Source organism: Cricetulus griseus, chromosome 2 (genome assembly GCF_003668045.3).
Source record: "Cricetulus griseus strain 17A/GY chromosome 2, alternate assembly CriGri-PICRH-1.0, whole genome shotgun sequence".
NCBI classification, from domain to species: Eukaryota; Metazoa; Chordata; class Mammalia; order Rodentia; family Cricetidae; genus Cricetulus; species Cricetulus griseus.
In genome coordinates this window covers 444890988-444903977 of record NC_048595.1, presented here as the reverse complement: position 1 = coordinate 444903977, position 12990 = coordinate 444890988, and the positions used below count along the sequence as shown (strand labels likewise).

Genomic DNA, 12990 nt, shown 5'->3' with positions numbered 1-12990 from the left:
CCACACTGTGGGTTTGTTCAGAGATAAGGTTACTCCCACGTGCTGCTGAGTGAGCCTCTAAACGAGCTTAGAGGGGAGTGATCTGCTCTGCACTGATTGGGCCACAGGTAGCTTCATGGAATTACACAATTCAGTGTCACAAAGGGGAAAGCATTGCTTGTGATTGTGTAGCATTGTAACTCTGAAATTTTGTTTACTAGTTACATGATTGAGAATTTTTAAAAGCAAATTCCAGGAATATCATTTCACCTGTAAGTAGTTTATATATACTATCTAATTATTATACTATTATCGTACTTTATAAAAGAGATGTTAAGGTGTTCACATTTGACCCTTCTTGTTGAGACTTCTGTCTCTGGATGTCTTTCAAGTTGGTTGGTTTAAATGGATGTTCATTTGATTGTGGGATTACATGTCTCCTTAACAGTAACTCAATACATACATACATACATACATACATACATACACACACACACACACACACACACACACACACACACACACAGAGCCATTGGTTTGTTAAAAAGGTTAGTATTTAATTAGTCTGCTTTCCTTCATTATTTCTTATGGACTAGTATTGAGTGCTAAGAGCTTGGCTACTTTATTTCTTGTTTTTATGGGGGCTTGTTTTGTTTTGAGATAAGGTCTGACTATGTAGCCCTGCCTGTCCTGGAGCTTGCTCTGTCTCCCAAGTAATGGAATTAAAGGCACATGCCACCATGCCTAGCCCCTGAGTTTGATTACTTTCATATGCAGTTTGTTTTGGTGGGGATACTTGTTATCACAAATGGATTTTGTTGTTTTTGTTTTGTTTTCCTGTGAACTAATTCTGAGATTTGGTTAGTAGACTGGGATGTCTTATGCCTTATTTGTCCTTCGCTCATACAATTCACTGGTAATCTGGCTAAATTCATTTGAAGTTGAAAACGATGGTTTTTCTGCATGCTACCTTTAACAACATTTGATTTCAAAATGTATGATAGTGCTGGGGACATGGTTTTGTAGGGAAAAATAGCTACTGGCAACCTGAATTCAATCCTTGAACATACGTGGTAGAAGGGAAGAACCAATTCCAAGTTGTCCTCCAGCAACACAAACATAGATGCACATAAAGTAAATAAAAATGTAATTTTCAGAGTAAGTCACTTGGTCTGGGGATGCTGTCAGTGGTAGGTAAAGTGTTCTCTTTATTGTTTGGGTTTGGGGTTTTTTTGTTGTTCTTTGGAGTCTTGTTTGTTTTGTTAGTTTTTGGTGAGAGGGTTTCTTTATAGCCTTGGCTGTTCTGGAACTCTATGTAGACAAGGCTGACCTCAATTCATAGAGATCCCCTGCCTCTGCCTTCCCAAGTGCTGGGATTAAAGTGTGCACCACAACCCCCTGCCTAATAAAGAGCTTTAACTTGTGCAAGACTCTAGGTTTAAGACTTAGCATTAATTAATTGATTAATTAATTGAAAAGTCATTTTTTCCCTTTTAGTATTTTTCTACCATCAGTCTTCATCAGGTAATTGTCAGATATTAGCACATCTTTGGATTATGTTGTGTTAGAGTGTTTGAGGGCCTGAGTTTAGTTTAATTTTTTAAGAAATGTTAAATTTATTTAGAACTTCCAATCCCTTCATCAGCCATAAAAAGTAAAGGTTTTTTTCCAGCTTATTGTTCATTTTTTGCTGTTTTTCTCTGTGACTTTCTGTAAATATAGTTACGTTTACTGTTTTTATTATGTTGAATCATTGTTAGGAAAGCATTTTCTACTTCCCAGTCATAAAAAAAAAAGTTTATCCTTTTTTTTCTTCCTTTTTACTCAGTTTCTGATTATTTGGGTTGTGTTTCAGTGTTGTGACATAGTGGTCCAGGTTTACCTCTTCCCACACGGCTGTTTGGCCATCAGCACTGTTTCCAGAAGGCAGTCCTCCCACTGTGACCAGAGGCTGCTCTCATCAGGTCCTAAGTGTCCATAGTAACCTAGGTCTGCTTCTGGCCTTCAAGTTGTGGTCCCTTAGTCATCTTTGTGCCTGCCAATACTTTGCTACTTCCGCCCAGTGCTGTTACTATAATTGTTTTCCTGTGCAAGTTTGGACTGTGAGGGTGGGTGAGTATGTGTAGGGGTGTGTGTGTGAGAGAGAGGGGTGTGTGTTATGTGCAGGTGTGTGCACATGTGGGAACTAGAGGTCAACATTCTGAGACAGGCAGGATGTCTTACTATACTTAGAGCTCACCAATTACCTAGACTGATTGGCCAGCGAGCCCCCAGGATCCTGTCTTCACCTTCCAGCACTGAACCCCTGGAAGTTTTATAATCAACTTTATGCTCAAAATTCCAGTAATTTTTGGTTTTTTGAGAGAGGGTATCTGGTTGTCCTGGAACTCACTCTGTAGACCAGGCTGGCCTCAAACTCAGAGATCCACCGGCCTCTGCCTCTCAAGTGCTGGGATTAAAGAGGTGTGCCACCACCACTCTTTTTGGTAATTAGAAAAATTGACATATTTTCGATTTAAGCTGCCTTTTGTAACTATGTGATAGTGTTAGCTTGTAGCATACCTTTTCCCATGGTAGGTATGAAAGCCAGGGTTTGCAGTCACCTGCCCATCAAGCCCTACACCATAGAACCAAACCCCACATTGCACCTCCAAATGCATTTAAAATGAGGTTGCTGACTTCTGAAGTCTTTTTCCCCCTTGTTATAAATGTTAAGAATTAAATGAAATAGTAATTTCTCCATGCAGTCAGATGTTTTCTTCTGTCTCCTGTAGTAGAGAAGTCTGGGCAGTGGTGTAGATACACTGGAAATGGTCCTAATTGGGGCCAGGGTAGGCTCCCTGTGACCGTTGTTTCAGTGTTTGAGCTGTTATGGTTAAAATGGGATGGGATAGGTTTGTTGAGCACCCTAACTAGAGAATGTTGGGGAAGAAGATGCTTTATCAGAGCCCTCGGTGAGTGTTTGTTGTTTTTGGTCTCTCCTGTTACAGGCTTCAGCAACTGTTACCATTCCTAAAGAGCACCATCGTTTTGTCATCGGCAAAAACGGAGAGAAACTACAAGATTTAGAACTAAAAACTGCAACCAAAATCCAGATCCCACGCCCAGATGACCCCAGTAATCAGATCAAGATCACTGGCACCAAAGAAGGCATAGAGAAGGCTCGCCATGAGGTCCTTCTCATTTCTGCTGAGCAGGTGAGACCTGCGTGACCTGTCCCCCTGTACTCTGCCACATGCCCAGCACCAGCCTTGCTCCTAGTGAGCTGCCACTTTGAAAACTAGAGGCACCATGGATATGTGAGGTTTTTACTGGGACTTGGACAAGCTGTGCTGTCCCGAGGTGTTCTCATCAGCTCTTTCTGCCCTGTGCAGGACAAGCGTGCTGTAGAGAGGCTGGAAGTGGAGAAGGCCTTCCACCCCTTCATCGCTGGGCCGTACAATAGACTTGTGGGCGAGATTATGCAGGAGACAGGAACTCGCATCAACATCCCTCCACCCAGTGTTAACCGGACAGAGATCGTCTTCACTGGAGAGAAGGAGCAGCTGGCCCAGGCCGTGGCTCGCATTAAGAAGATTTATGAGGAAAAGGTGCAGTACAGGGGTGGCGGTGCCAAGGGACAGAATATTTAATGGGATTGAATCTGGGAATTTGGCTAATACCATACATAGTTCACCCTGCACCCTTTTCCCTTGGACACAAAGCTTAATATCTGTTTAGCGCTTGGTGGCCACACTTCCCTCCTGGCCTACTGGGTACACCGTAGAGTGGTGTCTTGGTTTTGTTTGTGTCCTTTCTTGGGGCTGTGACCACATCAGTAGGTTGCTACCATGGGATTGGTGTATACTTTTTAGAGGGGATTCGTAGCTTATTCTGACTTTGAGGTATGAAACCTGCTCCTTACTTGGAAAAAGCAGGGTGTGAGTACAGCTCTGTGGTAGAGCACTTGTCTAAGAGGCACAAAGTCCTAGGTCATATTCCCAACACTATGTGGGAGTGGGGATGGGGAAAGCCGTGGATTAACTCAAGCCTTTGTGGTTGGCATAAACAGCCTTGAAAGTGACCAGACTCAGGGGAAGGCTAGGTACTTGAGAAGTAGAGTTTCTGGGGAGGCTGGTTATTGTCTGCACTTGTTAAGAACCACATCTTGGTCCCCTTCTGACTTTGTTGGTAGTAACCATCTGTCTACACTGCCTGTGTCTCCTATCTGTCTTGCTGACTTACCTTTATTTAGAAGAAAAAGACTACAACCATTGCGGTGGAAGTGAAGAAATCTCAGCACAAGTATGTTATTGGGCCAAAAGGCAATTCATTGCAAGAGATCCTGGAAAGAACTGGAGTTTCTGTTGAGATTCCGCCCTCTGACAGCATATCTGAAACTGTGATACTTCGTGGCGAGCCTGAAAAGTTGGGACAGGCATTGACTGAAGTCTATGCCAAGGTAGTTCCCTCTAAGAGTAAAGTGTGCTTTGATAATTTCTGGGATCCATTATGGACTGGCTCTTTGTTAGTATATCCTAGAGACTCAGACACAGGTGAAATGTGCCCAAAGTGGGGGGGCACTCACCACTGAATTCTTTGTATGTGTTCATGTGCAAGTGTGCATGTATGTAGGTGTGTGTAGAAGCTAGAAGGCAATCTCGGGGTCATGACTCGGGAGGTGACACAGCCTCTTGGCATAGAGCCTCCCAAATGGGCTGGGCTAGCAGGTGAACACAGTTCTAGTGCACATGCATCACCCTGTCCAGCTCAGGACCAGAATCCCCAAGCTCACACACAGCAAGGGATTTACTGACAGAACTGTGTGTCCCAGCCCCACCTCTGCACTCTTCTATGAGCAATTGGTCTGACTGTTAGACCAGGCTGTCCTATGTATCTGCTCCAGTGTCTTCGGTGCTGGGATTAAAGGAATGCGCTGCTTCACCTGGTTGGCTTGACCTTTGCTTTACATGACTTGAGCTTTACAGACCTACAGCTGTTTTCCTGTCTTTGCCCTAGGCCAACAGTTTTACAGTTTCCTCAGTCTCTGCCCCTTCATGGCTTCACCGTTTCATCATTGGTAAGAAAGGGCAGAACCTGGCCAAAATCACTCAGCAAATGCCAAAGGTAGGGAAACCTTTTTAACCGGCTATTGTGAAATTGTCTGACATGGTCTTGTTTTTGCCATTTGTCCTGTGGGTGCTTTGAAGACTATGAAATGATATCAAGCGTCAGTTGCCCTGTTGATACAGGCAGCTTCCATTAATAGCATGGGAGACCATAGTAAGCGGCTTTAGATGGCTTTCATGAATTGGTTTTCAAATGTCTTAACTACGAATTTAGTAATTACAGTATAATGATTTCACAATGATGTGAAGAGCAACACTTGGACAGGGACTTCATTGTGTCATCATCCTTCTTGCGCTGTGTTGTCCTTACCAGGAGACAGCAAAGAGCCCTCTGTCACTTCTATTCCTATATTTGGCTTACTTCTCATTTCAATTTTTCTAACGTTAGAAGTATTAATGATTTACTTAGATGTAGACAGACTGCTCTCCCTTTCCAATTACCTTACCCTTTTTATGTTGCAAGATACCGGCCTGCTTATGTGAAAAGTGAGTTTTACTCTATCACTTTGTTTTCAAAATTTTTGTCCTTGGGCGAAGTAAATAGCATAGCTGCTAAAACATTTGCTATAATTCTCAGCAAAAAGAAGGTATATCAGACCTTGGGTCATGTTTAGTGCCAGCCTTCAACCCTTCCTTTCAGCTCCTTGTGTTGTTGGTGTACAGTACCTGTACAGGACATAGCAGCGCTGTCATTTGGCCTTAGCCATTCTTTCCCTCATTTTGGTCTGGTAGGTTCACATTGAGTTCACAGAAGGTGAGGACAAGATCACCCTTGAGGGACCCACAGAGGATGTGAGTGTAGCCCAAGAACAGATTGAAGGAATGGTCAAAGACCTGGTAAGTGCCCCTCTGAACAGGGAAGGCTCTGGTGGGGTGGGGACAAGTAGAAGTCTTGTCATTAGGGTCTTAATGGGTGGCTGTGGAGACAGAGTAGCCTTATTGTGTGTGTAATAGGTTCTGAAACAGAAGATGACTGAGGTCCCAGAGCTCTGGGTAAGGGAAACTGTTTTGCGGTTGAGACCAGCACTTGGAAGGCAGGGGCAGGTGAATCTGTGAAGTTGGAGACCAGCCTGGTGTACAGAGAATCCCAGGACAAGCCAGGGCTACATAGAAAAACTTTGTCGTGGGGGGGTGGGGGGTGCTAGTGTCTTGTACATTTCTGAATGACTAGGCATATATATCTTCTAGCCCAGAAGCATTCATCTGTGAACTTTGTTCTTCCCTTGTAGATTAACCGGATGGACTATGTAGAGATCAACATCGACCATAAATTCCACAGACACCTCATTGGGAAGAGTGGAGCCAACAGTGAGTAAGGCTGATGGGTGGTGGCAGGACCTTAATGCCCTGAAGCACTGAGGAGGAAAGACCTCAAAGATGAGGGCCTTCGTGATGTTCTTGCTTTAACCTCCTGAGTGCTGGGTAAATATACCCAGCAAGGTGCTGCCATCAATAGAAATTTGCTTATGCAGCTTCCTAAAGAGACTACTTCCCTTTTTCCATTTGGCCAAGATAAATTGTCACTTTCAGAAATCAGCCTTCTCTAGCTGAAAAGTGTATCTTTACTTTTCATCCACCCTTGCTACACTTAGTCCACCAGTGTTTGTGGGACTCTTTTTGTTTGTTTTTTGAAACAAGGTTTCTCTCTGTAACAGTCCTGGCTGTCCTGGAACTCACTCTGTAGACCACCTGGCTTTGCTTGTGGGACTCTTAATGGTTACCTTCCCAGACTTGGTGCCCAAGTCATGTGCTTAGAAAGTGAAGGTCAAGTTCCAATACACTAATCAGTCATTCCTATTTAATCAAAATTTGCAGTGTCGAAAAAGCAAAACCAAACCTGGTTGTGCTGTCCATCAGATTGCAGTTTCTAGGGCATTGTCCTCCAGGCTTGTGTATAAGCTGCGACTGCCCTAAGAGCTTTTGTGTTGAAATGTGTTTGTATTTTTCTTTGTCCAAAGTCAACAGAATCAAAGACCAGTACAAGGTGTCTGTGCGCATCCCCCCTGACAGTGAGAAGAGTAACCTGATCCGGATTGAGGGAGACCCACAAGGCGTACAGCAGGCCAAGCGGGAGCTGCTGGAGCTCGCCTCTCGGATGGTAAGCCCAAGACACTTACCGATGCCTGCTGGAATGTGTGGTCCGGGAGCCATGTTCCTTCTGCTGTCTTCCTCAGATCACCAGCAAGTCTTGTCTTTCTTGACCCCGAGTGCTAGAGAACAGAGGTCCCCCATAGTGGGAAATTACCAATACCGAGTCAGGTAGAAATATAAGGGTATTTAATAGGGAAAAGCCTTACTTACAGAGCAACCTAGCCAGCCGGCATGGCAGCAGTCTGTACCGCAAGTACAAAAGTGAAACCAAAACAGAAAACGAAGTCCCCTCAAAGTCTCACTCTGTCACGCTGACCATGCCCTCGCAAGCGTGTTCAGGCACACCTGTAGCCAGCCCCTAAGTAGGTGTGGCTACAGCTTCCCCTACAATGTGCCTGGCTACAGTGTCACAAGAGGGACTATCCTTTCTAGACTTGAAAGTCACTGCAGTCTCATTCCCTGTGGGCCTGAGATACCCAGTGATGAGGGTCACACCGCAGTGATTCCTGACTGGCTTCTCATGAAATTCACTGACATCCTTTGAGAGTCCACAAGGTTGATGGAATCAGACTTGATAATTACATCTCACTGTGTGCTGGTCCCAGTTCATGTTCTTCTCCTAGTTCCCATACTGTCTTAAATAGACACTTCTAGTGGCGCATTGTTTCTGGAGGCTGCTAAAGACAGCTACCTGAGCTCACATGGTGCCTGCTGGGGGGGGGGGGAGATGGACATTAATAGCCTTTCTTGTGATGAATGGCATTGTCCACTTTAATTATATTTTAGGAAAATGAGCGTACCAAGGATCTAATCATTGAGCAAAGATTTCATCGCACAATCATTGGGCAGAAAGGTGAACGGATTCGTGAAATTCGTGACAAATTCCCAGAGGTAAAGCTTTCCCCAAAGCACTCCCCCTTCCATTCTTCATATTTTTTGTTGTTGTTTCTTCTTGTTTTCCTGGAAATCAAACCCCAGGGCCTTGTGCATGCCAGTAAGTTCTCTGCCTCTGAGCTATGCTGCCAACCCCAAAAGCATTCTCTAACTTCTGGGAATGATGATAATTTTCACTTGAAGAATTGCCAGTATTTCACTTTAAAAGCATACATGCTCATAGGCATGCATACCACTTCGGATATATAGATTGGGGTCAGGGACAACTTGCAGGTATGAGTTCTGAACTCAGGTCATCAGGCGTAGTGGCAAGCACCGTCACCCACTCACTCACTGATCCATCTTACTGCCCCACTGTTTAGTATTAGAATAATTCTACACTGTCTCTGGTGATTTGTTTTAGGTTATCATCAACTTTCCAGACCCAGCACAAAAAAGTGATATTGTGCAACTCAGAGGCCCCAAGAATGAGGTGGAGAAATGCACTAAGTACATGCAGAAGATGGTTGCGGACCTGGTAGGCAGCTCTGCACCCTCTGGGCTTGGGAAGCAGGGCTCCCGCAGAACTCTTAAGTACCTGCAGGAGCTCTGCTGTCTTGGGGGCTTGGAACAAAGTGGTGGTAACACATCTCTCAGTACCTTGGTGATTAGTGTATACACTGCCAATAATTGTCAAGTGGAGATGCCAGTTTCCCGTACCCCCCTTTATTTTTCTTGAAGGGATCTTCAAAAACACAGGTAAAGAGGGAGTAATTTGCTGAATTAACTCTTCCTGCATAAATTGAACTGGGAAGGGCAGCATAATTGTACATATCTGTAATCCTAGCATGCAGAGGTGGGAGGATCTTGAATTCAAGGCTGTCCAGGCCACATAGTAAGAACCTGACTCCAAAAGGAGGAAGAAGAAAAAAAAAAAAAAAGAAAAGCTAAGCTGAAAGGTTTAGGAAATGTGAAAAGGGAATTGATGGACAAACCGCAGATCACCATGGTCACATGAGGGGTTCCATTGTAGTTTCTTGACACTGTTGTTGAAGCTATATGGACAGACTTGTTTGTGTCTACATTGAAAAGCTACAGATTGTTTGCACTGCCACTTCTTCTAAAAGGGCTTTCTATGAATTCATGTGTCAACTTAATTAGATGATGAACAATTTATGTATCTAATTTTTCCTTATGATCAAATGGATGGGTCTGTGTTTGCCGGTGGTATATACTTGAGTTTATGTAGCTTTTGGGGGATAAAAGGGAGACCTCACTCTCTGGCAGGAATAGTTACTGTGCCATTCTCTTGTCTTTAAGGTGGAAAATAGCTATTCAATTTCTGTGCCAATCTTCAAACAGTTTCACAAGAATATCATTGGGAAAGGAGGCGCAAACATTAAAAAGGTGATCAGCTCATCTTGCCCGGCCCTAAAGCCTTTGGACTACAAGGAAGTACTCATCTTCCTCCCTAGCCCTGTGCTCAGCTTCTTACGTACCTCTCTCTCCTTTAGATTCGTGAAGAAAGCAACACCAAGATTGACCTTCCTGCTGAGAACAGCAACTCTGAAACCATTGTCATCACTGGCAAGAGAGCCAACTGTGAAGCTGCCCGTAGCCGGATTCTGTCTATCCAGAAAGACCTGGTAATGGGGGATGTTTTTTGGTGGAACTCCTTATCCATTTCCAGTGTTGTAAAATTCCCTAGCAGAATCTTCTGAGCCTGTGTGGAGCACAGCTTTAAGCCTTGGGAATGTTAACCAAGAGGTCAGCAACTCTGTTTCTCAGTTGGTACATACTTGGCACTACAGCAGTGATGCCACTTGTCCTCGTGTTTGACCCAGTGCTAGCAACTGAGACATTTCGAGACAGGGTTTCTCTGTGTAGCCCTGGCTGTCTGTCTTGGAACTCGTTTGAAGACCAGACTGGCCTTGAACTAAAAGAGATCCGAGTGTTTCTGCCTTCCCAGTGCTGGGATTAAAAGCATGAGCCACCACACCTTGACATTTTCCTTTTGTTAATTTTTTTTTATACCACTTGAAAATCATTTCTGGGGCTGGAGAGATGGCTCAGTGTATAAAGTACTTGCTGAGCAAACTTGAAGACGTGATTTCAGAACCTCAGTGTGCATACAGGTATCCAGATGGGAACTGGAGACAAGAGAATCCCCAGAATCTCAGCCCAGCCAGCCTAGCATATATAGTGGATGATGGAGTTTTTCTGTCCTACCATTTAGTCCCCAAATACATACACACACACACACACACACACACACACACACACACACACACACACACACACACTGTTTGGCCAATGGCTTAGGCCTCTTGTTTGGCTAGCTCTCTTAGTTATTAACCCATTTCTATTAATCTGTGTGTGTATCTCCATGTGGTCTTGGCTTGCCTGGGATGCCCGGGCCTCTTGCTTCCCGTTGTAGCTACATGTCATCTCCTGACTCCACCTACTACCTTGCTCTATCCCTGTTTGGATTTCCTGCCTGTCTGTCCATTGGCCGAAACAGCTTTATTCATCAACCAATAAGAGAAACATAAATTCATAGCGTCTCCATCTCCTCCTTTTCTAAGTAGAAAAGGTGTTACCTGTAACACCTTATATGTAACAAACCATTATCAAGCAAGTACTATAGTTATCAATATTTAATTCATTAATATTTGGCAAAATTTAAAGAAAATATTCTATCGAGCAAGGGAGAAGTTGAGGATGAACACCCAAGATTGTCCTCTGACCTCCTTGTGTGTGTCTGCACTCTCATATACCATACACAATTTTAAAAAGTAAAGCAAACCGTATCTCAAAGTGTCCACCAAATTTTGTTTAGCTTTTAGAAAGTTACCATGCAATAAGCTAGAAATGTTTTCTTTGTGCAGTTTGATAATCTTGATATTTGTACACCCCTGGAATTACCCTGTTACTTTTCCTGGGGAGATATAAGCAAATATCTTTTCATACTAGATATGGCACCAACAACACATCAAAATAGCCAGTACACCAAAGTCCCAACTTGGTAAACCAGTGAGTTTATTGTTCACATTACAGAACATGGATGTGTGAGAGATTCCTGACAGCTACATGGTAGCAGCTTCTCTGGACCTCACTGCAACACTTGGAGACATCTTAGACAGAAAATGATTATTACCACATATATAGCTTTAGGGAGGGTTCTTGTGAATCTTGTGAGTTTCAAGATCACCCTGAGACTTTGGAGAGTTTTTTAATTCCTGAGGTTTTTATAAATTTCATTTACGTCCTGAGACTTGAGCCTTCTGCAGGAGAAAACTTGGTTTTGTTTGTTTACTGGGTCTGGCTAGTTAGCCTTGCTTGACCTGGAACTCAGCAGAGATCTGCCTGCCTCTACCTGGGATTAAAGTTGTGTGCCACTACACCCAGCCTAGAGAGAAAGATTTAACTCAGAAATCCTTATATAGCACATAAGTCGAATTGGTGACAACTGTTGTTGCATACTTTCATTTGTTCCTTTTAGGGTTGTTAGACACCATCACACCTGGCTGTATCTAGTTTAGGTTCAGGTACCTTCTGCTGCTGAGGTTAGACTTCTGGAGTACTGTAATAGCATCCCAGGCACTCACTTGGCACCATGCCATCTACTGAAGGTGGTACTCTGGGCTATGACTGGGGTATAAGCACCATCCCTTCCAGTCCTGGGCTGCTCTGCTGCCCAGGGAAGTATGGGTGTGTGGTGTGTGTGTAGTGTGGTGTGTGTGTGTGTGTGTGTGTGTGTAGTGTGTGTAGTGTGGTGAGTGTGGTGTGGGGTGTGTGTGTGTGTGTGTGTGTGTGTGTGTGTGTGTGTGTGTGTGTGTGTGTGTGTGTGTAGGTCAGTATGAGTGGCCTCTGTTCCTCAGGGTTTTTTTCCATGCTGCCCCTTTTTAGAATATGGTCTGTGTATTCCCACTGCCTCATCCCTGGCCAATAGTTGTTTCCTCACCTTCCCTGTTCCTCATTACCAGTGTCTTTATTTAAAACCACTTGTTTGGGTAAAGGGTAAATTAAGTCTTTATTTCATCATGATTGAAATCAGAATCCTTGAAAATTTGTCTACAGACACATTAATTCACCTGCCAGCTACCCAAAAAATTAGCTAAAGCAGCAGGTCTGACATTGCATAGTCTAAGGTCATGACTTTCCTATCATGCCATGGGAATGCCTTCCTGTTGGCCTACACCCAGCATTCCTAAGAAAGTCTCCCCCATCCTGTTTTTTCAAGCATTTTCAGGCTGTACCTGCATTCTTCTGGCCTTTTCTTACCACACAACAGTGTAACTTCCTCTTAATGTTCTATTTGATTTCAGGCCAACATAGCTGAGGTGGAGGTCTCGATCCCTGCCAAGCTTCACAACTCTCTCATTGGCACAAAGGGCCGTCTGATCCGCTCCATCATGGAGGAATGTGGTGGAGTCCACATTCACTTTCCTGTGGAGGGTTCTGGAAGTGACACAGTTGTCATCAGGGGTCCTTCCTCAGATGTAGAAAAGGCCAAGAAGCAGCTCCTGCACCTGGCTGAGGAGAAGGTGAGTCACTGCTGACACTCCCTTTCTCGGTATGTAAAACCTTAAGTTAAAAGACACTTCTGTGTACAAATACCCACACATAAGAGATTAGAAAGTAGGGACTTTGAGCCAGGCGTTGGTGGTGCACGCCTTTAATCCCAGCACTCGGGAGACAGAGGCAGGCGGATCTCTGTGAGTTCCAGGCCAGCCTGGTCTCAGGATAGGCTCCAAAGCTACACAGAGAAACCCTGTCTTGAAAAACCAAAAAAAAGAAAAAAGAAAAAGTAGGGACTTTGAAGTTGGGGGGGGGCAGTTAAGGTTTCAGGGTGGATTAAAATATGATTTATCGGGCTGGAGAGATGTCTCAGAGGCTGAGAGCAGTGACTGCTCTTCCTAGAGGTCCTGAGTTCAAT

General features: G+C 44.1%; 1 protein-coding gene across 2 annotated transcripts in view; it reads left to right on the top strand.

Moving 5' to 3' along the window:
- Positions 1-12990, top strand: part of Hdlbp (high density lipoprotein binding protein) — a 63847-nt gene that overhangs the window by 36675 nt on the left and 14182 nt on the right. For both annotated transcript variants that reach the window (XM_027397665.2, XM_027397664.2), the window contains exons 6-17: positions 2970-3176; positions 3354-3569; positions 4214-4420; positions 4978-5085; positions 5820-5924; positions 6317-6395; positions 7046-7185; positions 7965-8069; positions 8476-8589; positions 9372-9458; positions 9566-9697; positions 12380-12598. In XM_027397665.2, the coding sequence (XP_027253466.1) occupies positions 2970-3176; positions 3354-3569; positions 4214-4420; positions 4978-5085; positions 5820-5924; positions 6317-6395; positions 7046-7185; positions 7965-8069; positions 8476-8589; positions 9372-9458; positions 9566-9697; positions 12380-12598 (1719 nt within the window). The remainder of the gene's footprint in view (positions 1-2969; positions 3177-3353; positions 3570-4213; positions 4421-4977; positions 5086-5819; positions 5925-6316; positions 6396-7045; positions 7186-7964; positions 8070-8475; positions 8590-9371; positions 9459-9565; positions 9698-12379; positions 12599-12990) is intronic.